This window comes from Salvelinus alpinus, chromosome 3 (genome assembly GCF_045679555.1).
Source record: "Salvelinus alpinus chromosome 3, SLU_Salpinus.1, whole genome shotgun sequence".
Classification (NCBI taxonomy): domain Eukaryota; kingdom Metazoa; phylum Chordata; class Actinopteri; order Salmoniformes; family Salmonidae; genus Salvelinus; species Salvelinus alpinus.
In genome coordinates, this window is record NC_092088.1 from 7487146 (window position 1) to 7514603 (window position 27458).

A 27458-nucleotide genomic window follows, 5' to 3' on the forward strand; every position below is an offset into this window, starting at 1 on the left:
GCCAGGATGAAGCACTGTGTCAGCATACTAACTTTACACGACAGAACTATATGGCTGCCAGGATGAAGCACTGTGTCAGCATACTAACTTTACACTACAGAACTATATGGCTGCCCAGGATGAAGCACTGTGTCAGCATACTAACTTTACACTACAGAACTATATGGCTGCCAGGATGAAGCACTGTGTCAGCATACTAACTTTACACTACAGAACACTATGGCTTTCCAGGATGAAGCACTGTGTCAGCATACTAACTTTACACTACAGAACTATATGGCTGCCAGGATGAAGCACTGTGTCAGCATACTAACTTTACACTACAGAACTATATGGCTGCCAGGATGAAGCACTGTGTCAGCATACTAACTTTACACTACAGAACTATATGGCTGCCAGGATGAAGCACTGTGTCAGCATACTAACTTTACACTACAGAACTATATGGCTGCCAGGATGAAGCACTGTGTCAGCATACTAACTTTACACTACAGAACTATATGGCTGCCCAGGATGAAGCACTGTGTCAGCATACTAACTTTACACGACAGAACTATATGGCTGCCAGGATGAAGCACTGTGTCAGCATACTAACTTTACACTACAGAACTATATGGCTGCCCAGGATGAAGCACTGTGTCAGCATACTAACTTTACACGACAGAACTATATGGCTGCCAGGATGAAGCACTGTGTCAGCATACTAACTTTACACTACAGAACTATATGGCTGCCCAGGATGAAGCACTGTGTCAGCATACTAACTTTACACTACAGAACTATATGGCTGCCAGGATGAAGCACTGTGTCAGCATACTAACTTTACACTACAGAACTATATGTTAAGGAATAACTTTTTTTTTTTTTTATCAAACCTCCTCTTTTTTTTTTACATAACTATGGACAAACTCTGGAAACCCTTCCTCAAGCATCCCCACCGCCTTCACCTAGTCAGCCTAAAGCACCCCTTCACTGTGCCACTACCCCTCCCTCCACCCCTCACTTAACATCCTAATTAAGGTTAAAGAAAGCCTTGCAAACAGAGCTGATGGGTTCTGATTCGGGGCCAGCCAGGGGCAGAGTGGAAGCTGTCTGCGGAATGGGAGCTGCTGAGCAGTGGCCCAAACTGCGAGCACGCACTCACACGTACAGACACAGACACAGACACAAACACACACACACACACAGGCCTAAAGCGGAACAGGCTCCAGACTCTCACAGTTTGGGGTCAGTCTCTATCCTGCCTAGGGGCAGCCCGTTCCACTGTGTATGTGTGTGTGTGTGTGTGTGTGTGTGTGTGTGTGTGTGTGTGTGTGTGTGTGTGTGTGTGTGTGTGTGTGTGTGTGTGTGTGTGTGTGTGTGTGTGTGTGTGTGTGTGTGTGTGTGTGTGTGTGTGTGTGTGTGTGTGTGTGTGTGTGTGTGTGTGTGTGTGTGTGTGTGTGTGTGTGTGTGTGTGTGTGTGTGTTTGTTTGTCACAGTTTGGGGTCAGTCTCTATCCTGCTCCAGGGCAGCCCGTTCACACCCTCACACCTGCCTGTCAGATTAGAGACCTGCCGGGGGTAAAGGAAAATAACGGCAGAGTGTGGTGTGGAGGAGATGCAGTAGACTGGAGAGATGGAAAGACAGATAAAGAAGAAGAGCATGAGAGAAATGACAGAAGAAGAAAGGACAGAAGGAGAAATGACAGAAGGAGAAGTGACAGAATGACAGAAGGAGAAATAACAGAAGACATGACAGAAGGATAAATGACAGAATGACAGAAGGAGAACTGACAGAAGGAGAAATGACAGAATGACAGAAGGAGCAATGACAGAAGGAGAAATGACAGAAGGAGAAATGACAGAATGACAGAAGGAGAAATGACAGAAGGAGAAATGACAGAAGGAGATCTGACAGAAGGAGAAATGACAGAAGGAGAAATGACAGAATGACAGAAGGAGAAATGACAGAAGGAGAAATGACAGAAGGAGAAATGACAGAATGACAGAAGGAGAAATTACAGAAGGAGAAATGACAGAATGACAGAAGGAGAAATTACAGCAGGAGCTGTCCTTGAAACAGTCTTGATATGTTCGTCAAAAGAGAGATCGGGGTCCAGAGTAACGCCGAGGTCCTTCACAGTTTTATTTGAGACGACTGTACAACCATCAAGATTAATTGTCAGATTCAATAGAAGATCGCTTTGTTTCTTGGGACCTAGAACTAGCATCTCTGTTTTGTCCGAGTTTAAAAGTAGTTTGCAGCCATCCACTTCCTTATGTCTGAAACACAGGCTTCTAGCGAGGGCCATTTTGGGGCTTCACCATGTTTCATTGAAATGTACAGCTGTGTGTCATCCGCATAGCAGTGAAAGTTAACATTATGTTTTCGAATGACATCCACCAGAGGTAAAATATATAGTGAAAACAATAGTGGTCATAAAACGGAACCTTGAGGAACACCGACATTTACAGTTGATTTGTCAGAGGACAAACTATTCACAGAGACAAATTGATATCTTTCCGACAGATAAGATCTAAACCAGGCAAGAGCTTGTCCATGTAGACCAATTTGGGTTTCCAATCTCTCCAAAAGAATGTGGTGATCGATGGTATCAAAAGCAGCACTAAGGTCTAGGAGCACGAGGACAGATGCAGAGCCTCGGTCTGACGCCATTAAAAGGTAATTTACCACCTTCACAAGTGCAGTCTCAGTGCTATGATGGGGTCTAAAACCAGACTGAAGCATTTCGTACACATTGTTTGTCTTCAGGAAGGCAGTGAGTTGCTGCGCAAATTTTTGAGAGGAATGGAAGATTCAATATAGGCCGATAGTTTTTTATATTTTCTGGGTCAAGGTTTGGCTTTTTCAAGAGAGGCTTTATTACTGCCACTTTTAGTGAGTTTGGTACATATCCGGTGGATAGAGAGCCGTTTATTATGTTCAACATAGGAGGGCCAAGCACAGGAAGCAGCTCTTTCAGTAGTTTAGTTGGAATAGGGTTCAGTATGCAGCTTGAAGGTTTAGAGACAATAATTATTTTCATCATTGTGTCAAGAGATATAGTACTAAAACACTTGAGTGTCTCCCTTGATCCTAGGTCCGTGCAGAGTTGTGCAGACTCAGGACAACTGAGCTTTGGAGGAATATGCAGATTTAAGGAGGAGTCTGTAATTTGCTTTCTAATGATCATGATCTTTTCCTCAAAGAAGTTCATGAATGTATTACTGCTGAAGTGAAAGCCATCCTCACTTGGGGAATGCTGCTTTTTAGTTAGCTTTGCGACAGTATCAAAAATACATTTCGGATTGTTCTTATTTTCCTCAATTAAGTTGGAAAAATAGGATGATCAATCAGCAGTGAGGGCTCTTCGATACTGCACGGTACTGTCTTTCCAAGCTAGTCGGAAGACTTCCAGTTTGGTGTGGCGCCATTTCTGTTTCAATTTTCTGGAAGCTTGCTTCAGAGCTCGGGTATTTTCTGTATACCAGGGAGCTAGTTTGTTATGACAAATGTTTTTCGTTTTTAGGGGTGCAACTGCATCTAGGGTGTTGCACAAGGTTAAATTCAGTTCCTCAGTTAGGTGGTTAACTGATTTTTGTCCTCTGACGTCCTTGGGTAGGCAGAGGGAGTCTGGAAGGGCATTAAGGAATCTTTGGGTTGTCTGAGAATCTATAGCACAACTTTTGATGCTCCTTGGTTGGGGTCTGAGCAGATTATTTGTTGCGATTTCAAACGTAATAAAATGGTGGTCCGATAGTCCAGGAGTATGAGGAAAAAAATTAAGATCCACAACATTTATTCCATGAGACAAAACTAGGTCCAGAGTATGACTGTGGCAGTGAGTAGGTCCAGAGACATGTTGGACAAAACCCACTGAGTCGATGATGGCTCCGAAAGCCTTTTGGTGTGGGGCTGTGGACTTTTCCATGTGAATAATAAAGTCACCAAAAATTAGAATATTATCTGCTATGACTACAAGGTCCGATAGGAATTCAGGGAACTCAGAGAGGAACGCTGTATATGGCCCAGGAGGCCTGTAAACAGTAGCTATAAAAAGTGATTGAGTAGGCTGCATAGATTTCATGACTAGAAGCTCAAAAGACGAAAACGTAGTTTTTTTTTTGTTAATTGAAATTTGCTATCGTAAATGATAGCAACACCTCCGCCTTTGCGGGATGCACGGGTGATATGGTCACTAGTGTAACCAGGAGGTGAGGCCACATTTAACACAGTAAATTCATCAGGCTTCAGCCATGTTTCAGTCAGGCCAATCACATCAAGATTATGATCAGTGATTAGTTCATTGACTATAACTGCCTTTGAAGTGAGGGATCTAACATTAAGTAGCCCTATTTTGAGATGTGAGGTATCACGATCTCTTTCAATAATGGCAGGAATGGAGGAGGTCTTTATTCTAGTGAGATTGCTAAGGCGAACACTGACATGTTTAGTTTTGCCCAATCTAGGTCGAGGCACAGACACGGCATCAGTACAGATACAAAGTAGAGTCGCAATGCAACGGCTCAAACATGAGACGAATGTGGCAGGGTCTACAGTCAATCACAGATTACAAAAAGAAAACCAGCCCTGTTGCGGACACCGACGTCTTGCTCCCAGACAAATTGAACAACTTCTTTGCTTGCTTTGAGGACAATACAGTGCCACTGACATGGCCCGCTACCAAAACCTGTGGGCTCTCCTTCACCGCGGCCAACGTGAGTTAAACATTTAAACATGTTAACCCTCGCAAGGCTGCCGGCCCAGACAACATCTCTAGCCGCATCCTCAGAGCATGCGCAGACCAGCTGGCTGGTGTGTTTACGGACATATTCAATCAATCCCTATCCCAGTCTGCTGTTCCCACATGCTTCAAGATGGCCACCATTGTTCCTGTTCCCAAGAAAGCAAAGATAACTGAACTAAATGACTATCGCCTCGTAGCACTCACTTCTGTCATCATGAAGTGCTTTGAGAGACTAGACAAGGATCATATCACCTCCACCCTACCTGACACCCTAGACCCACTCCAATTTGCTTACCGCCCCAATAGGTCCACAGACGACGCAATCGCAACCACACTGCACACTGCCCTAACCCATCTGGACAAGAACAATACCTATGTGAGAAGGCTGTTCATCAACTACAGCTCAGCATTTAACACCATAGTACCCTCCAAACTCATCATTAAGCTCGAAACCCTGGGTCTCGACCCCGCCCTATGCAACTGGGTCCTGGACTTTCTGACGGGCCACCCCCAGGTGATGAGGGTAGGAAACAACATCTCCACCCCGGCTCAGGGATTCGAACTTGCAAACCAGTATATCTCATATGTATATACTGTACTCTATACCATCTACTGCATCTTGCCTATGTTGTTAGGCCATCACTCATCGATATTTATATGTACATATTCTTATTCATTCCTTTACACTTGTGTGTATAATGTAGTTGTTGTGAAATTGTTATATTACTTGTTAGATATTACTGCACGGTCGGAACTAGAAGCACAAGCATTTCGCTACACTCGCATTAACATCTGCTAACCATCTGTATGTGACCAATAAAGTTTGATTTGATAATATACGGTAGGCTGTGTATTGTATAAGGCCCAATCATAATTTTAATTCTGGGCTTGGGCTCCAATATGCATATGGGTGTTTAGAATGAATCATCACCTTGGAAAGCGTTGTCCATTTCCTTTTTGTTAGGCTTTTGAAACAACAGCCAGAGCGACAATGTTTCCCACTCAGTTTCAATATGGAGGTTGAAAGAAATGCACACCTGTTTAGGTGCTGGCTAGTGGAGTAGAACACCTGTTTAGGTGCTGGCTAGTGGAGTAGAACACTTAAAAAAGGACAGCAGCTCTTGGAGCTCAGATGTCTTCATCAGGGTGTTGCACTTCTTTCTTCACATTGATCGTCACAGTGAGGCTTTAAAAGCACAATAATGTTTTGATGAGAAGTGTTTGATGGGATTTTTGATTGCATTGATGTCAGAGTGGTTAGAGGGACAATAGAGCCCTGAGTAGGAGGCCATTAGGACCTGATGGTCGGTAGCAAGTCGGATACTACCGAAGCATGTCCAGAGTGCATAAGAGGAGATTACTCAAACGGTCACGTGGAATTTTACTGCTGTCATGACTCATGATGGCCCTAGCGGGACTGTACATTATCATGCTGAAACATGAAGTGATGGTGGAGGATGAATGGCACAACAATTGGGCCTCAGGATCTTGTCACGCTATCTCTGTGCATTCAAATTGCCATCGATAAAAATGCAATTGTGTTCGATGTCCGTAGACTCTTTTCCAGTTCACAACATGCTGACGTCAAGCACAGATGCGCGCAACCCTTGCCTGCAATAAAAAAGCCATCGCCATCTGCGCCCGTTCAACATAGCATAGATATTACATTTTATTTGTCACATGCACCGAATACAACAGCGAAATGCTTAATTATTTACGTTTTTTATTAGTTCTAAACAAAAAAAACTTTTTGGGGGGGGTTCTCATACAATTATATTTTGATTCTTGCTTGAACAGTCGGTTGTGATCTTTGCAAAATAACTATTTTGGATGCAGCAGTTGTTAGCTAGAATGCTAACGCTCATTGATATCGGCTGTAGCAAAAGTTAGCCAAAGAGCCATTTTACCGGTTGAAATTGAAGTGCTTTTTTAAAAGTGTAATGCGGTTGATTTGTGATGATGACAACAAACATTATATTAATCAGGACATTTATACGAGCCTTAAAATCCATTTATTATAGAAAAAGTAGTATGAAATGGACTCATAAGCAACACGTAAATAGAGTTTTTTTTGCTGGCGTTCTATAAGAACTCCCTTGTTCTGCCACCAACTTGCGCCATCGCCCTCTTGCGGCAATGTTTGCAAACACAGAAAGGGGTCTATACTACAACCCCACCGCCACCATTGGGCACTCTGTTCCCAACGTTGACATCAGCAAACTGCTTGCCCACACAACGCCTTACACGCTGTCTGCCATCTGCCCGGTAACTAACTGCGATTCATCCGTGAAGAGCTCACTTCTCCAGCGTGCCAGTGGCCATCGAAGGTGAGCGTTTGTCCACTGAAGGTAGTTACAACACCGAACTGCAGTCAGATTAAGACCTTGGCGAGGACGACGAGCACGCACATGAGCTTCCCTGAGACGGTTTCTGACAGTTGTTCGCGGTGGCTGGGCTCAGATGATCCCGCATGTGAAGAAGCCGAATGTGGAGGTCCTGGGCTGGCGTGTTTACACATGGTCTGCGGGTGGACGTGCTGACAAAATCTCCAAAATGACGTTGGAGGAGGCTTATGGTAGAGAAATTAACATAACATTCTCTGCAAATAGCTCTAGTGGACATTGCTGCAGTCAGCAAGCCAATTGCACGCTCCCTCAAAACATGATACATCTGTGGCGTGTTGTGTGACAAAACTGCACATTTTAAAAGTGGCCTTTTATCGTCTCCCAGAACAAGGTGCACCTGTGTAATGATCATGCTGTTTAATCAGCTTCTTGATATGTCACACCTGTCAGGTGGATGGATTATCGTGGCAAAGGAGAAATGCTGATTGAAGGGGATGTAAACAAATTTGTGCATAAAATATGAGAAGCTTTTTTTTTGCATATGAAAAATGTCTGGGATCTTATATTTCAGCTCATGAAACATGGGACCAACACTTTACATGTTGCGTTTTACATTTTTATTCAGTGTAAAATGTAGGGGAGGCTGCTCATTAGAAATATTTGGGGGTGTGATTTGCTCACAGCATTTTTTGTGCAACTGTGAGTGAGAGTGTCACTCCTGTATATATAAAATGTTGTGTTATGTTAAACAAGATTATGGCCAGTGACAGTGTCTTGTGTCAATTGATAATTTTGGTCCAAATCAGTCAGTGGTTCTCAATTCTGTTCCAGAGGTAGATCACTACATTCAACTTGTCAATTAACAATAACACCTATGACATTTTGACAATATGGCTGACCAGAATAAAAAAATAAACTGTATGGTTTTTCAAAATGATCTACAAAGATAATATCAGATTGAGAAAGGTCCTTTACAGAAGCATTCTCCGTAAAGGTTCTATAAAGAACCATAAAAAGGGTTCTATATAGCCCCAAAAAGGGTTGTAACCATAGAGGAACCCTTTTTTGGTGCTATATAGAACCTTTTTTAATGGTTATTTTATAGAACCTTAGGAAATGGTTCTTTATAGCACCCTACAGTTTCAATTTAGAACCTCATAAGGATGGTTCTTTATAGAACCTTCAAAAAAGGTTCTATATAACACCAAAGAGGGGTTCTGCTGTGGTTACAATCCAGAGATCCCCTATCTGGTACCATTTAGAAGCAGTTTTGTTGTGTGTATGAGAGAGAGACGCGTGTGTTTCTCAGTTTGGCTGTGGAATAGATGGTGAGGAGCAAAGTCAGTGGTTCTCTCTCCTCGAGACCCAAGACGTTTTACAATTTTGCTTAAAATTACCCTTTATTTAACTAGGCATATCAGTTAAGAACACATTTTATTTACAGTGACGGCCTACCCCGGGCCAATTGCGCGCCACCCTATGGGACTCCCAACCACGGTCAGATGTGATACAGCCTGGATTTGAACCAGAGACTGCAGTGATGACTTTTGCACTGAGCTACAGTGCCTTAGACCACTGCGCCACTCAGGAGCCCAATGAAACCCTGAAACCATAGAATTAAAAATTAGAACCCTCAACTCAACTCCGCCTTCTCATAATGACATCTCAGAGAGATGCCAACTGACTCCTCCCACATGAACACAGTGACTCCTCCCCCTGGAGGAGACATGAACTTGTGAACCATCAGAGGAATCCAAAGTCACATGTCTGTGCAGAACGAGAGCATTGAGATGAGACTAGGACAGGATCAGCCTCCCTTGGCAACGCCCACTTTGTACCGTGCAAAACGTGCACGTAACGAGTGCACGTACTAAAAACGAACTGAGACAAACATCTATATTTTTTTTAATCCAAGAGAGAACATTAATTTAGGTCGGCTCCTCTGAAAAAAGGAACAATCACAAACAACAACTCAACGAGATCTGCATCTGGCTGAAGTTCCTCACTTTATAATGATCAATAAAATCACCTCTCACAGAGGAAAGAGTAATAATATCAATGACCCCAGAGTGGTCGTGCCCACTGTGATCCAAACAAGCAAACACAGAACACACACAAACGACTCCCAAATGGAGGGAGGAACAAAGGAGGGGGGACGAGCGATGGAGAGAGGAGAGGAGAGGAGAGGAGAGGAGAGGAGAGGAGAGGAGAGAGGAGAGGAGAGAGGAGAGGAGAGGAGAGGAGAGGAGAGGAGAGGAGAGGAGAGTAGAGAGAGGAGAGGAGAGGAGAGGAGAGGAGAGAGGAGAGAGGAGAGAGGAGAGGAGAGAGGAGAGAGGAGAGAGGAGAGGAGAGGAGAGGAGAGGGGAGAGGAGAGGAGAGAGGAGAGGAGAGGAGAGGAGAGGAGAGGAGAGGAGAGGAGAGGGGAGAGGAGAGGAGAGGAGGGGAGAGGAGAGGGGAGGGGACAGGAGAGGAGAGGAGAGGAGAGGAGAGGAGAGGGGAGGGGAGGGGAGGGGAGGGGAGAGGAGAGGAGAGGAGAGGAGAGAGGAGAGAGGAGAGGAGAGGAGAGGAGAGGAGAGGAGAGGAGAGGAGAGGAGAGAGGAGAGGAGAGGAGAGAGCATGAAAGACTGTGGTTGTGTTTACTAGCGACCGGCTGGCTAGCGTTGTGTGTGTGTGTGTGTGTGTGTGTGTGTGTGTGTGTGTGTGTGTGTGTGTGTGTGTGTGTGTGTGTGTGTGTGTGTGTGTGTGTGTGTGTGTGTGTGTGTGTGTGTGTGTGTGTGTGTGTGTGTGTGTGTGTGTGTGTGTGTGTGTGTGTGTGTGTGTGTGTGTGTGTGTGTGTGTTACTGATCGGCCCTTGTTGGGTTCAACTACCGGTCAGCGGTTCTGAGGTCTTTGGGTCCTTTTTGAAAAAGATCCCTGAAGCAGAATTAAAGTGATCTACCTCCGGACCTCTCTCTCTCTCTCTCTCTCTCTCGCTCTCTATTTACAGACCCAGGGCTGTGGGGATGAGAGAGAGAGAACCAGAGGGAGAGAGAAATCGCAGATGGAGGGTGTGTAGGGGGATAGCAGGGGTGGGAGGGTGTAATCAGTGTGCTGCCCTGCCTGAGACTTTTTGAAATGAGTCTAATGGTTCACAATCTGTGAGGCGTGTTGGAGGTCTGTCCCAGAGTTATGGGGCCAGACAAAGACAGGACCAGAGAGATGTGCAGAATAAAGAGAGTTACAAAGAATAGAGTTACAAAGAATCAAGACGGTCTAAAACATTTTGATACAAGTTTTTGCAAGTCAGGGAAAACATGTACAATATTTTATTTAGATTCAATGTTTTTACCTACAATGTAACAAGATCATGTCACGGCTGTTGAGAGAGGAGGACCAAGGTGCAGTGTGGTGCGCTTACATTTCCCTTTATTGATAAAAATGACGCCGAACAAAACAATAAACACCACAAAAACAAACCGTGAAGCAAAAAGCTATGTGCCCTACAAAACAAAGTCAACTTCCCACAAAGACAGGTGGAAAAAAGGGCTACCTAAGTATGGTTCTCAATCAGAGACAACGATAGACAGCTGCCTCTGATTGAGAACCACACCCGGCCAAACACAAAGAAATAGAAAACATAGAGATAAAGAAACTAGAATGCCCACCGTAGTCACACCCTGGCCTAACCAAAATAGAGAATAAAAGCCTCTCTATGGCGTCACATATCAACGTCATGAAGGAATCTAAAAAGTTTTTGCTAAGCAACATGTGAGATGATACACAGATGATACACAGATGATACACAGATGATACACAGATGATACACAGATGATACACAGATGATACACAGATGATACACAGATGATACACAGATGATACACAGATGATACACAGATGATACACAGATGATACACAGATGTTACACAGATTTAGCCAAACTCCAAATACGGAGATATCTCACTCAGAATATAACAACCTGAGAACCAAACTGCAGAGAAATCTCACTCAGAATTTTTCAACCTGGGAACACATCCCATTTAGTGTTTACTATGCCAAGAGTTTAATGGCAATCTACGACAAAGAGTCAATTGACGACTAAGTAACAGAGGATTCAGTTAGAGAACACTGACACCAAACGGAACAGAGGATTCAGTTAGAGAACACTGGCACCAAACGGAACAGAGGATTCAGTTAGAGAACACTGACACCAAATGGAACAGAGGATTATGTTAGAGAACACTGACACCAAACGGACCAGAGGATTCAGTTAGAGAACACTGACACCAAACGGAACAGAGGATTCAGTTAGAGAACACTGACACCAAACGGAACAGAGGATTCAGTTAGAGAACACTGACACCAAATGGACCAGAGGATTCAGTTAGAGAACACTGACACCAAATGGACCAGAGGATTCAGTTAGAGAACACTGACACCAAACGGAACAGAGGATTCAGTTAGAGAACACTGACACCAAATGGAACAGAGGATTCAGTTAGAGAACACTGATACCAAACGGACCAGAGGATTCAGTTAGAGAACACTGACACCAAATGGAACAGAGGATTCAGTTAGAGAACACTGACACCAAACGGAACAGAGGATTCAGTTAGAGAACACTGACACCAAACGGAACAGAGGATTCAGTTAGAGAACACTGGCACCAAACGGACCAGAGGATTCAGTTAGAGAATACTGACACCAAACGGAACAGAGGATTCAGTTAGAGAACACTGACACCAAACGGACCAGAGGATTCAGTTAGAGAATACTGACACCAAACGGAACAGAGGATTCAGTTGGAGAACACTGACACCAAACGGACCAGAGGATTCAGTTAGAGAACACTGACACCAAATGGAACAGAGGATTCAGTTAGAGAACACTGACACCAAATGGAACAGAGGATTCAGTTAGAGAACACTGACACCAAATGGAACAGAGGATTATGTTAGAGAACACTGGCACCAAACGGAACAGAGGATTCAGTTAGAGAACACTGACACCAAATGGAACAGAGGATTCAGTTAGAGAACACTGACACCAAACGGAACAGAGGATTCAGTTAGAGAACACTGACACCAAACGGAACAGAGGATTCAGTTAGAGAACACTGACACCAAACGGACCAGAGGATTCAGTTAGAGAACACTGACACCAAATGGAACAGAGGATTATGTTAGAGAACACTGGCACCAAACGGAACAGAGGATTCAGTTAGAGAACACTGACACCAAATGGAACAGAGGATTCAGTTAGAGAACACTGATACCAAACGGACCAGAGGATTCAGTTAGAGAACACTGGCACCAAACGGAACAGAGGATTCAGTTAGAGAACACTGACACCAAACGGACCAGAGGATTCAGTTAGAGAACACTGACACCAAATGGAACAGAGGATTATGTTAGAGAACACTGACACCAAATGGAACAGAGGATTCAGTTAGAGAACACTGACACCAAATGGAACAGAGGATTCAGTTAGAGAACACTGACACCAAATGGAACAGAGGATTCAGTTAGAGAACACTGACACCAAATGGAACAGAGGATTCAGTTAGAGAACACTGACACCAAACGGACCAGAGGATTCAGTTAGAGAACACTGACACCAAATGGAACAGAGGATTATGTTAGAGAACACTGACACCAAACGGAACAGAGGATTCAGTTAGAGAACACTGACACCAAACGGACCAGAGGATTCAGTTAGAGAACACTGACACCAAATGGAACAGAGGATTATGTTAGAGAACACTGACACCAAACGGAACAGAGGATTCAGTTAGAGAACACTGACACCAAACGGACCAGAGGATTCAGTTAGAGAACACTGACACCAAACGGACCAGAGGATTCAGTTAGAGAACACTGACACCAAACGGAACAGAGGATTCAGTTAGAGAACACTGGCACCAAACGGAACAGAGGATTCAGTTAGAGAACACTGACACCAAACGGAACAGAGGATTCAGTTAGAGAACACTGGCACCAAACGGAACAGAGGATTCAGTTAGAGAACACTGGCACCAAATGGAACAGAGGATTCAGTTAGAGAACACTGACACCAAACGGAACAGAGGATTCAGTTAGAGAACACTGACACCAAACGGAACAGAGGATTCAGTTAGAGAACACTGACACCAAACGGAACAGAGGATTCAGTTAGAGAACACTGACACCAAACGGAACAGAGGATTATGTTAGAGAACACTGGCACCAAACGGAACAGAGGATTCAGTTAGAGAACACTGACACCAAACGGAACATAGGATTCAGTTAGAGAACACTGACACCAAACGGAACAGAGGATTCAGTTAGAGAACACTGACACCAAACGGAACAGAGGATTCAGTTAGAGAATTCTGGCACCAAACGGAACAGAGGATTCAGTTAGAGAACACTGACACCAAATGGAACAGAGGATTCAGTTAGAGAACACTGATACCAAACGGACCAGAGGATTCAGTTAGAGAACACTGACACCAAATGGAACAGAGGATTCAGTTAGAGAACACTGACACCAAACGGAACAGAGGATTCAGTTAGAGAACACTGACACCAAACGGAACAGAGGATTCAGTTAGAGAACACTGGCACCAAACGGACCAGAGGATTCAGTTAGAGAATACTGACACCAAACGGAACAGAGGATTCAGTTAGAGAACACTGACACCAAACGGACCAGAGGATTCAGTTAGAGAATACTGACACCAAACGGAACAGAGGATTCAGTTAGAGAACACTGACACCAAACGGACCAGAGGATTCAGTTAGAGAACACTGACACCAAATGGAACAGAGGATTCAGTTAGAGAACACTGACACCAAACGGAACATAGGATTCAGTTAGAGAACACTGACACCAAATGGAACAGAGGATTCAGTTAGAGAACACTGACACCAAATGGAACAGAGGATTATGTTAGAGAACACTGGCACCAAACGGAACAGAGGATTCAGTTAGAGAACACTGACACCAAATGGAACAGAGGATTCAGTTAGAGAACACTGACACCAAACGGAACAGAGGATTCAGTTAGAGAACACTGACACCAAACGGACCAGAGGATTCAGTTAGAGAATACTGACACCAAACGGAAAAGAGGATTCAGTTAGAGAACACTGACACCAAATGGACCAGAGGATTCAGTTAGAGAACACTGACACCAAACGGACCAGAGGATTCAGTTAGAGAACACTGACACCAAACGGACCAGAGGATTCAGTTAGAGAACACTGACACCAAATGGAACAGAGGATTATGTTAGAGAACACTGGCACCAAACGGAACAGAGGATTCAGTTAGAGAACACTGACACCAAATGGAACAGAGGATTCAGTTAGAGAACACTGATACCAAACGGACCAGAGGATTCAGTTAGAGAACACTGGCACCAAACGGAACAGAGGATTCAGTTAGAGAACACTGACACCAAACGGACCAGAGGATTCAGTTAGAGAACACTGACACCAAATGGAACAGAGGATTATGTTAGAGAACACTGACACCAAATGGAACAGAGGATTCAGTTAGAGAACACTGACACCAAATGGAACAGAGGATTATGTTAGAGAACACTGACACCAAATGGAACAGAGGATTCAGTTAGAGAACACTGACACCAAACGGAACAGAGGATTCAGTTAGAGAACACTGACACCAAACGGAACAGAGGATTCAGTTAGAGAACACTGACACCAAATGGAACAGAGGATTCAGTTAGAGAACACTGATACCAAACGGACCAGAGGAGTCAGTTAGAGAACACTGGCACCAAACGGAACAGAGGATTCAGTTAGAGAACACTGACACCAAACGGACCAGAGGATTCAGTTAGAGAACACTGACACCAAATGGAACAGAGGATTCAGTTAGAGAACACTGACACCAAATGGAACAGAGGATTCAGTTAGAGAACACTGACACCAAATGGAACAGAGGATTCAGTTAGAGAACACTGACACCAAATGGAACAGAGGATTCAGTTAGAGAACACTGACACCAAACGGACCAGAGGATTCAGTTAGAGAACACTGACACCAAATGGAACAGAGGATTCAGTTAGAGAACACTGACACCAAACGGACCAGAGGATTCAGTTAGAGAACACTGACACCAAATGGAACAGAGGATTCAGTTAGAGAACACTGACACCAAATGGAACAGAGGATTCAGTTAGAGAACACTGACACCAAATGGAACAGAGGATTCAGTTAGAGAACACTGACACCAAATGGAACAGAGGATTCAGTTAGAGAACACTGACACCAAACGGACCAGAGGATTCAGTTAGAGAACACTGACACCAAATGGAACAGAGGATTATGTTAGAGAACACTGACACCAAACGGAACAGAGGATTCAGTTAGAGAATACTGACACCAAACGGACCAGAGGATTCAGTTAGAGAACACTGACACCAAATGGAACAGAGGATTCAGTTAGAGAACACTGACACCAAACGGAACATAGGATTCAGTTAGAGAACACTGACACCAAATGGAACAGAGGATTCAGTTAGAGAACACTGACACCAAATGGAACAGAGGATTATGTTAGAGAACACTGGCACCAAACGGAACAGAGGATTCAGTTAGAGAACACTGACACCAAATGGAACAGAGGATTCAGTTAGAGAACACTGACACCAAACGGAACAGAGGATTCAGTTAGAGAACACTGACACCAAACGGACCAGAGGATTCAGTTAGAGAATACTGACACCAAACGGAACAGAGGATTCAGTTAGAGAACACTGACACCAAATGGACCAGAGGATTCAGTTAGAGAACACTGACACCAAACGGACCAGAGGATTCAGTTAGAGAACACTGACACCAAACGGACCAGAGGATTCAGTTAGAGAACACTGACACCAAATGGAACAGAGGATTATGTTAGAGAACACTGGCACCAAACGGAACAGAGGATTCAGTTAGAGAACACTGACACCAAATGGAACAGAGGATTCAGTTAGAGAACACTGATACCAAACGGACCAGAGGATTCAGTTAGAGAACACTGGCACCAAACGGAACAGAGGATTCAGTTAGAGAACACTGACACCAAACGGACCAGAGGATTCAGTTAGAGAACACTGACACCAAATGGAACAGAGGATTATGTTAGAGAACACTGACACCAAATGGAACAGAGGATTCAGTTAGAGAACACTGACACCAAATGGAACAGAGGATTATGTTAGAGAACACTGACACCAAATGGAACAGAGGATTCAGTTAGAGAACACTGACACCAAACGGAACAGAGGATTCAGTTAGAGAACACTGACACCAAACGGAACAGAGGATTCAGTTAGAGAACACTGACACCAAATGGAACAGAGGATTCAGTTAGAGAACACTGATACCAAACGGACCAGAGGATTCAGTTAGAGAACACTGGCACCAAACGGAACAGAGGATTCAGTTAGAGAACACTGACACCAAACGGACCAGAGGATTCAGTTAGAGAACACTGACACCAAATGGAACAGAGGATTCAGTTAGAGAACACTGACACCAAATGGAACAGAGGATTCAGTTAGAGAACACTGACACCAAATGGAACAGAGGATTCAGTTAGAGAACACTGACACCAAATGGAACAGAGGATTCAGTTAGAGAACACTGACACCAAACGGACCAGAGGATTCAGTTAGAGAACACTGACACCAAATGGAACAGAGGATTCAGTTAGAGAACACTGACACCAAACGGACCAGAGGATTCAGTTAGAGAACACTGACACCAAATGGAACAGAGGATTCAGTTAGAGAACACTGACACCAAATGGAACAGAGGATTCAGTTAGAGAACACTGACACCAAATGGAACAGAGGATTCAGTTAGAGAACACTGACACCAAATGGAACAGAGGATTCAGTTAGAGAACACTGACACCAAACGGACCAGAGGATTCAGTTAGAGAACACTGACACCAAATGGAACAGAGGATTATGTTAGAGAACACTGACACCAAACGGAACAGAGGATTCAGTTAGAGAACACTGACACCAAACGGACCAGAGGATTCAGTTAGAGAACACTGACACCAAATGGAACAGAGGATTATGTTAGAGAACACTGACACCAAACAGAACAGAGGATTCAGTTAGAGAACACTGACACCAAACGGACCAGAGGATTCAGTTAGAGAACACTGACACCAAACGGACCAGAGGATTCAGTTAGAGAACACTGGCACCAAACGGAACAGAGGATTCAGTTAGAGAACACTGGCACCAAACGGAACAGAGGATTCAGTTAGAGAACACTGACACCAAACGGAACAGAGGATTCAGTTAGAGAACACTGGCACCAAACGGAACAGAGGATTCAGTTAGAGAACACTGGCACCAAATGGAACAGAGGATTCAGTTAGAGAACACTGACACCAAACGGAACAGAGGATTCAGTTAGAGAACACTGACACCAAACGGAACAGAGGATTCAGTTAGAGAACACTGACACCAAACGGACCAGAGGATTCAGTTAGAGAACACTGACACCAAACGGAACAGAGGATTCAGTTAGAGAACACTGACACCAAACGGACCAGAGGATTCAGTTAGAGAACACTGACACCAAACGGAACAGAGGATTCAGTTAGAGAACACTGACACCAAACGGAACAGAGGATTCAGTTAGAGAACACTGGCACGAAACGGAACAGAGGATTCAGTTAGAGAACACTGACACCAAACGGACCAGAGGATTCAGTTAGAGAACACTGACACCAAACGGAACAGAGGATTCAGTTAGAGAACACTGACACCAAACGGACCAGAGGATTCAGTTAGAGAATACTGACACCAAACGGAACAGAGGATTCAGTTAGAGAACACTGACACCAAACGGAACAGAGGATTCAGTTAGAGAACACTGACACCAAACGGAACAGAGGATTCAGTTAGAGAACACTGACACCAAATGGAACAGAGGATTCAGTTAGAGAACACTGACACCAAACGGAACAGAGGATTCAGTTAGAGAACACTGACACCAAATGGAACAGAGGATTCAGTTAGAGAACACTGACACCAAATGGAACAGAGGATTCAGTTAGAGAACACTGACACCAAACGGAACAGAGGATTCAGATAGAGAACACTGGCACCAAACGGAACAGAGGATTCAGTTAGAGAACACTGACACCAAACGGAACAGAGGATTCAGTTAGAGAACACTGGCACCAAACGGAACAGAGGATTCAGTTAGAGAACACTGGCACCAAACGGACCAGAGGCCCCAGCCCTATTAACATTATACAGTCATTACTTTCAACTATCGTTGGTATCACTGCAACTTCTCAAATAAAGACAGACGCCACATGACTCTACAGATGTGATGTGACAGAGATGATGCAGACTGATGAATGCTCTTGTAGTTTATTTGTGCAGCGTTTCCAGCCGAACGTCTTTGTCTGGTTTAAACCACGTGACTAACGCAGTGATATTGACAGATGAAAATAATCAGCAGGTGATACGTTGCCTCTTCACCTAGTTTGAGTCGCCACTACAGGCAACGAGATGGCAGAACACAGAAACGCGCACATGCAAACACACACACACACACCTTTCTTTTTTTACTCCCTACCTTATGAACAAAGTGGATACAGAGAAACACTGAGTCTCCTCAATAGAAACCTGCACTAAAAAAAAACAGGATTAAAGTTAATATTGTTTCAGTTTGTTTCATTTTCATTAACAGAGAAAAAATAATATCAGAACACAGGTTTGGGGTTTCACTCTTTCAACAACGGAAATACAAACAGGAGTCTCTCTCTCTCTCTCTCTCTCTCTCTCTCTCTCTCTCTCTCTCTCTCTCTCTCTCTCTCTCTCTCTCTCTCTCTCTCTCTCTCTCTCTCTCTCTCTCTCTCTCTCTCTCTCTCTCTCTCTCTCTCTCTCTCTCTCTCTCTCTCTCTCTCTCTCTCTCTCTCTCTCTCTCTCTCTCTCTCTCTCTCTCTCTAAGCACCGCTACCTGCCAATTTGCCAAGTCCTTATAAACACCTTCACACACTAATACAAACAGAGTGACAGATGAATATATGGAGGAGAAAAAAAAGGAAGGGAGGAAGGAGAGAGGGAGATAATGGGATGGGTGGTGGGTGGGGGGGTGAGGGGGGGTGAGGATGAAGGGGGAGAGGGAGGGGGAACAAAAGAGAGAGGAGGCTCAGTCAGCCGTGCGTTAACATGCAAGTGGGATAATTAGTTTTGGAAAGGAATATCAAGTGATATAATTGAAAAATCTAGTCTAATGAAGATTCTCCATGTTGTCACTGGGAAGATGGAGAAAGGGATGAGGGGGGCGGAGGGATGGAGGGGAAAAGAGAGAGGGTGGAGGGGAAGGAAGAGAGGGATGGGGGGGGTGATTTTGAGGGTGGGGTGGGTTTGAGGGAAGGGGGTGCGGCCGCCACAAACCAATGATTATCTAAGAAGTTGCTGAGGTTCATTGTCGGTCGGTTTTTCTAGTTCTAGAGTTGTTACTGCACTTCAAGTGTGTGTGATTGTGTCTGCGTGTTTTGTTCTCTTCGGCTCAACGTTTGTCCGAAGATTAAAGGATTGGGGACAGATTGGGGAGAATGCTGGAGAATTTGGGGGAGAGAGAGAGAGAGATGGAGATAGAGAGAGAGAGAGAGAGAGAGAGAGAGAGAGAGAGGGTTAAAACTTTCAACTTCGGACAGGATTGCTTGGGGTGGAGAGTGCTTCAGGCGGGGGGAGAGAGAGGATGGGGGGTGCACAGGTCGTGTTGGCGGTTTCAATCGAGGAACGCAGAGGTCGGGGGTTGGGGGTCGGGGGTTGGGAGGGGGGGGGGTGCTAGCATGGAGGGGTCATGGCAAAATCCGTTGTGGGGGATAATAAGCAAGCAAATTGGTTTTGACAAGTTAGCAGAGCTGGAAGTAATGCAGTCCTTTAGAGAGACGGGAGGAGGGCCAACACACACAGGAGAAATACCAGGAGATAATCAGAGAGAGGTGGGGTGAGGGGAGAGAAATACCAGGAGAATCAGAGAGAGGTGGGGTGAGGGGAGATAAATACCAGGAGAATCAGAGAGAGGTGGGGTGAGGGGAGAGAAATACCAGGAGAATCAGAGAGAGGTGGGGTGAGGGGAGAGAAATACCAGGAGAATCAGAGAGAGGAGGGGTGAGGGGAGATAAATACCAGGAGAATCAGAGAGAGGTGGGGTGAGGGGAGATAAATACCAGGAGAATCAGAGAGAGGTGGGGTGAGGGGAGAGAAATACCAGGAGATAATCAGAGAGGTGGGGTGATGTAGAGAGAAATACCAGGAGAATCAGAGCGAGGTGGGGTGAGGGGAGAGACATACCAGGAGATAATCAGAGAGAGGTGGGGTGAGGGGAGAGACATACCAGGAGAATCAGAGAGAGGTGGGGTGAGGGGAGAGACATACCAGGAGAATCAGAGAGAGGTGGGGTGAGGGGAGAGACATACCAGGAGATTCAGAGAGAGGTGGGGTGAGGGGAGAGAAATACCAGGAGAATCAGAGAGAGGTGGGGTGAGGGGAGAGACATACCAGGAGATAATCAGAGAGAGGTGGGGTGAGGGGAGATAAATACCAGGAGATAATCAGAGAGAGGTGGGGTGAGGGGAGAGACATACCAGGAGAATCAGAGAGAGGTGGGGTGAGGGGAGAGAAATATCAGGAGAATCAGAGAGAGGTGGGGTGAGGGGAGATAAATACCAGGAGAATCAGAGAGAGGTGGGGTGAGGGGAGATAAATACCAGGAGAATCAGAGAGAGGTGGGGTGAGGGGAGAGAAATACCAGGAGATAATCAGAGAGGTGGGGTGATGTAGAGAGAAATACCAGGAGAATCAGAGAGAGGTGGGGTGAGGGGAGAGAAATACCAGGAGATAATCAGAGAGGTGGGGTGATGTAGAGAGAAATACCAGGAGAATCAGAGCGAGGTGGGGTGAGGGGAGAGACATACCAGGAGATAATCAGAGAGAGGTGGGGTGAGGGGAGAGAAATACCAGGAGATAGTCAGAGAGGTGGGGTGATGTAGAGAGAAATACCAGGAGAATCAGAGAGAGGTGGGGTGAGGGGAGAGACATACCAGGAGATAATCAGAGAGAGGTGGGGTGAGGGGAGAGAAATACCAGGAGAATCAGAGAGAGGTGGGTGAGGGGAGAGAAATACCAGGAGATAATCAGAGAGAGGTGGGGTGAGGGGAGAGACATACCAGGAGAATCAGAGAGAGGTGGGTGAGGGGAGAGAAATACCAGGAGATAATCAGAGAGGTGGGGTGATGTAGAGAGAAATACCAGGAGAATCAGAGAGAGGTGGGGTGAGGGGAGAGAAATACCAGGAGATAATCAGAGAGAGGTGGGGTGAGGGGAGAGACATACCAGGAGATAATCAGAGAGAGGTGGGGTGAGGGGAGAGAAATACCAGGAGAATCAGAGAGAGGTGGGGTGAGGGGAGAGACATACCAGGAGATAATCAGAGAGAGGTGGGGTGAGGGGAGAGACATACCAGGAGAATCAGAGAGAGGTGGGGTGAGGGGAGAGACATAACAGGAGAATCAGAGAGAGGTGGGGTGAGGGGAGAGACATACCAGGAGAATCAGAGAGAGGTGGGGTGAGGGGAGAGAAATACCAGGAGAATCAGAGAGAGGTGGGGTGAGGGGAGAGACATACCAGGAGATAATCAGAGAGAGGTGGGGTGAGGGGAGATAAATACCAGGAGATAATCAGAGAGAGGTGGGGTGAGGGGAGAGACATACCAGGAGAATCAGAGAGAGGTGGGGTGAGGGGAGAGACATACCAGGAGAATCAGAGAGAGGTGGGGTGAGGGGAGAGAAATAACAGGAGATAATCAGAGCGGTGGGGTGAGGGGAGAGAAATACCAGGAGATAATCAGAGAGAGGTGGGGTGAGGGGAGAGAAATACCAGGAGATTATCAGAGAGAGGTGGGGTGAGGGGAGAGGAATACCAGGAGAATCAGAGAGAGGTGGGGTGAGGGGAGAGAAATACCAGGAGAATCAGAGAGAGGTGGGGTGAGGGGAGAGAAATACCAGGAGAATCAGAGAGAGGTGGGGTGAGGGGAGAGAAATACCAGGAGATAATCAGAGAGAGGTGGGGTGAGGAGAGGAGTGGGGGGGTGAGGGGAGGGTAGCTTGAACGTTGTGACTGAGCAGCTTTTTCAATGGTTCTGGGCTGTCCGGTCGGTGAAACGTGTGCAGTACCAGAGATTGATCCATAGGGGGAGACAGGACAGAGGCAGACTGACCGACATCAAAAGAGAACGGGGAAGCATATAGCGTCGAGTGTTGCTGTGTGAGGTCTCGGGGTCTGGCCTTTGAGACGGTTTAGAGGGAAGCACAGGCCCGAGGAGATGGTGACACATCATGAACTCTATACGTGAAGACTTCCCCTCTTCATCTGGAACCTTTAGAAAATCGACTCTGATTTATTTATACACGACAAAACATTTTCGAGTTGAAGATTATGATCAGCTCACAAAATGAATGAAATCTCATCACGAAGCTTACTCCATATGTTTCATTGCCTCGTTACCTGTTGGATGACAAACTGTTGTCTGTCTGGTACTCGACGCAGGGCTGCAGCATTCTGTGGAAGTGACAAGTTCAAGAGATGTCTGCTGTTCAATCTCTGTCACATCACATCTGTAGTCGTGCTTCATGTCTGCTGTTCTTTCTCTGTCACATCACATCTGTAGTCGTGTTTCATGTCTGCTGTTCTTTCTCTGTCACATCACATCTGTAGTCGTGTTTCATGTCTGCTGTTCTTTCTCTGTCACATCACATCTGTAGTCGTGCTTCATGTCTGCTGTTCTTTCTCTGTCACATCACATCTGTAGTCGTGTTTCATGTCTGCTGTTCTTTCTCTGTCACATCACATCTGTAGTCGTGTTTCATGTCTGCTGTTCTTTCTCTGTCACATCACATCTGTAGTCGTGCTTCATGTCTGCTGTTCTTTCTCTGTCACATCACATCTGTAGTCGTGTTTCATGTCTGCTGTTCTTTCTCTGTCACATCACATCTGTAGTCGTGCTTCATGTCTGCTGTTCTATCTCTGTCACATCACATCTGTAGTCGTGCTTCATGTCTGCTGTTCTATCTCTGTCACATCACATCTGTAGTCGTGCTTCATGTCTGCTGTTCTTTCTCTGTCACATCACATCTGTAGTCGTGCTTCATGTCTGCTGTTCTATCTCTGTCACATCACATCTGTAGTCGTGCTTCATGTCTGCTGTTCTATCTCTGTCACATCACATCTGTAGTCGTGCTTCATGTCTGCTGTTCTTTCTCTGTCACATCACATCTGTAGTCGTGCTTCATGTCTGCTGTTCTTTCTCTGTCACATCACATCTGTAGTCGTGTTTCATGTCTGCTGTTCTTTCTCTGTCACATCACATCTGTAGTCGTGTTTCATGTCTGCTGTTCTTTCTCTGTCACATCACATCTGTAGTCGTGCTTCATGTCTGTTGTTCTTTCTCTGTCACATCACATCAGTAGTCGTGCTTCATGTCTGCTGTTCTTTCTCTGTCACATCACATCTGTAGTCGTGTTTCATGTCTGCTGTTCTTTCTCTGTCACATCACATCTGTAGTCGTGTTTCATGTCTGCTGTTCTTTCTCTGTCACATCACATCTGTAGTCGTGTTTCATGTCTGCTGTTCTATCTCTGTCACATCACATCTGTAGTCATGCTTCATAGCCACATCAGGCCTCCAGCCAGCCAAGAGAAGCTCCAGCCAAGATTCTTACACAGCCGAGACGGAGGTTTGTTGTGCAGTTGAGGCATGATCGAATACCAATCCCACTGTTCCTCTTCACACTACACTCCCAACGGGTTCTTCCACTGTCTCCATAGGAGAACCCTTTTTGGTTCCAGGTAGAACCTTTTTGGGTTCCATGTAGAACCCTCTGTGGAAAGAGTTCTACATGGAGCTCAAAACGGTTCTACTTAGAACCAAAGGGTTCTATCTGGAACCGAAATGGGTTCTTCTATGGGGACCCTTTTAGGTTCTAGATAGCACATTTGTGTACAGATGTAGGATCTTAACTGTTATGGCTGCAAGCCCGACGCCGGTACACTTATGACAACATCCAGCTCAAGTGCAGGGCGGGAAATTCAAAATCTATTTTTTTTTAAATATTTAACTTTCACACATTAACAAGTCCAATACAGCATTTGAAAGATAAACATCTTGTGAATCCAGCCAACATGTCCGATTTTTAAAATGTTTTACAGCGAAAACACCACGTATATTTATGTTAGCTCACCACCAAATACAAAAGAGGACAGACATTTTTCACAGCAACGGTAGCATGCAGGTAGCATGCACAAAGCCAACCTAACTAACCTAGAACCAACCTAAATAACCTAGAAAAAACTCCCTCAGATGACAGTCCTATAACATGTTACACAATAAATCTATGTTTTGTTCAAAAAATGTGCATATTTGAGCTATAAATCAGTTTTACATTACTGCTACCATCATAGCTACAGTCAGAAATAGCACGGGAGTAGCCAGAGTAAATACAGACACCAACGTCAACTACCTAATTACACATCATAAAACATTTCAGAAAAATATATGGTGGATAGCAAATGAAAGACAAAGATCTTGTGAATACAGCCAATATTTCAGATTTTGAAAATGTTTTACAGCGAAAACACCACGTATATTTATGTTAGCTCACCACCAAATACAAAAGACAGACAGACATTTTTCACAGCAACGGTAGCATGCAGGTAGCATGCACAAAGCCAACCTAACTAACCTAGAACCAACCTAAATAACCTAGAAAAAACTCCCTCAGATGACAGTCCTATAACATGTTACACAATAAATCTATGTTTTGTTCGAAAAATGTGCATATTTGAGCTATAAATCAGTTTTACATTACTGCTACCATCATAGCTACCATCACAGCTACAGTCAGAAATCGCACGGGAGTAGCCAGAGTAAATACAGACCCAACGTCAACTTACTCATCATAAAACATTTCAGAAAAATATATGGTGGATAGCTAATGAAAGACAAAGATCTTGTGAATACAGCCAATATTTCCGATTTTTTAAGTGTTTTACAGCGGAAACACAATATATCGTTATATTAGCTTACTACAATAGCTAACACACAGCAGCATTGATTCGAGGCAAACGGTAGCGATAGCACAGTTCGACAGATATATGAAATAGCATCCCAAATTGGGTCCTTATCTTTGTTGATCTTCCATCAGAATGTTGTACAAGGGGTCCTTTGTTCAGAACCGTCTTTGTTTGGATCCAGAACGAACTATTTCCCTCTTGAATTAGCAAGCACACTGGCCGTGCGGCGCTAACCTCTCCTTCTTGAACAAATTCTTGCAACGCATCACGTCTAAAGTCCCGAATAAATTTCAATAATATAATTAAACTATATTGAAAAAACATACTTTAGGATGATATTGTGACATGTATCAAATAAAATCGAAGCCGGAGATCATATTCACCTATAACGACGGTTTTCCAGGAGGCGATTCCAGGTCCAACTTCGCGCCTTCGAAAAAAAAATAATGGCGGACCTCTCACTCCAAGTGATTCAATCCCAGAACAATTCAATCAATTCAATCCCAGAACAAGATAATCAAGTCATTTCTGCTCTCACTTCCGCTTGACACCCAGGGGAAGGTGTATGACGTGTTTCTATAGTCCCAAGTGACATGCCCTTTTATAGACAAGCTCTTGAAGAGAGACCTCGCTTTTGGAAATCTCACTTCCGGATAGGAAATGGGCTGTAAAAAGAGTTCTGTTTCACTTAGAGAAATAATTCAAATGGTTTTAGAAACTAGAGAGTGTTTTCTATCCAATAGTAATAATAATATGCATATTGTACGAGCAAGAATTGAGTACGAGGCCGTTTGAAAATGGTCACCTCTTTCCAGTTACTCAATACGCCCCCTGCAGCCATAACAAGTTAAATTAATCAGCCTGTTGCAGGAGAACTTAATGTATTTGAGGTTTAAAAAGTATTCGGAAGTTAGTAATATCCACTTTGAAATGTTCAACCCCTACAAAAATGTCCATTAAATATGATACAATTAATAATTCACATTTCCCATTGCTGCTATTGAGACAGATAGACATACAGACAGACAGAGAGACAGACAAACTGACTAACAGACAGACAGATAGAGACAGACAGACAGACTAACAGACTGACAGACAGACGGACGGACAGACAGACAGACAGTGACGCAGACAAACCTGTTAGGATGTTTGAACACAAACAGGGTAATAACGGCTGGTGGCAGAGCCAGGGAATCAAACACCAAACAGTACAGAACCAAGGACACGGAGAATCAAACACCAAACAGTACAGAACCAAGGACACAGGGAATCAAACACCAAACAGTACAGAACCAAGGACACAGAGAATCAAACACCAAACAGTACAGAACCAAGGACACAGAGAATCAAACACCAAACAGTACAGAACCAAGGACACAGAGAATCAAACACCAAACAGTACAGAACCAAGGACACAGGGAATCAAACACCAAACAGTACAGAACCAAGGACACAGAGAATCAAACACCAAACAGTACAGAACCAAGGACACAGGGAATCAAACACCAAACAGTACAGAACCAAGGACACAGAGAATCAAACACCAAACAGTACAGAACCAAGGACACAGAGAATCAAACACCAAACAGTACAGAACCAAGGACACAGGGAATCAAACACCAAACAGTACAGAACCAAGGACACAGAGAATCAAACACCAAACATTACAGAACCAAGGACACAGGGAATCAAATACCAAACAGTACAGAACCAAGGACACAGAGAATCAAACACCAAACAGTACAGAACCAAGGACACAGGGAATCAAATACCAAACAGTACAGAACCAAGGACACAGAGAATCAAACACCAAACAGTACAGAACCAAGGACACAGAGAATCAAACACCAAACAGTACAGAACCAAGGACACAGAGAATCAAACACCAAACAGTACAGAACCAAGGACACAGGGAATAAAACACCAAACAGTACAGAACCAAGGACACAGGGAATCAAACACCAAACATTACAGAACCAAGGACACAGGGAATCAAATACCAAACAGTACAGAACCAAGGACACAGGGAATAAAACACCAAACAGTACAGAACCAAGGACACAGAGAATCAAACACCAAACAGTACAGAACCAAGGACACAGAGAATCAAACACCAAACAGTACAGAACCAAGGACACAGGGAATAAAACACCAAACAGTACAGAACCAAGGACACAGAGAATCAAACACCAAACAGTACAGAACCAGGTAGGGAGAGAGGGAGGGAGGGAGGGAGGGAGGGAGGGAGGGAGGGCACACTGATGGTAAATAAACCACAGCCCAGACAGACCCTCCTCTAC

The 27458-nt window shown here is 44.6% G+C and overlaps 1 protein-coding gene across 1 annotated transcript in view; it reads left to right on the forward strand.

The window, feature by feature from the left end:
• Window positions 1-6862: 6862 nt before the first annotated feature.
• LOC139569680 (mucin-21-like) overlaps window positions 6863-27458 on the forward strand; it is a 31729-nt gene continuing 11133 nt past the window's right edge. The window contains exon 1 of the mRNA XM_071391089.1: window positions 6863-7053. Coding sequence (XP_071247190.1) covers window positions 6863-7053 — 191 coding nt within the window. The remainder of the gene's footprint in view (window positions 7054-27458) is intronic.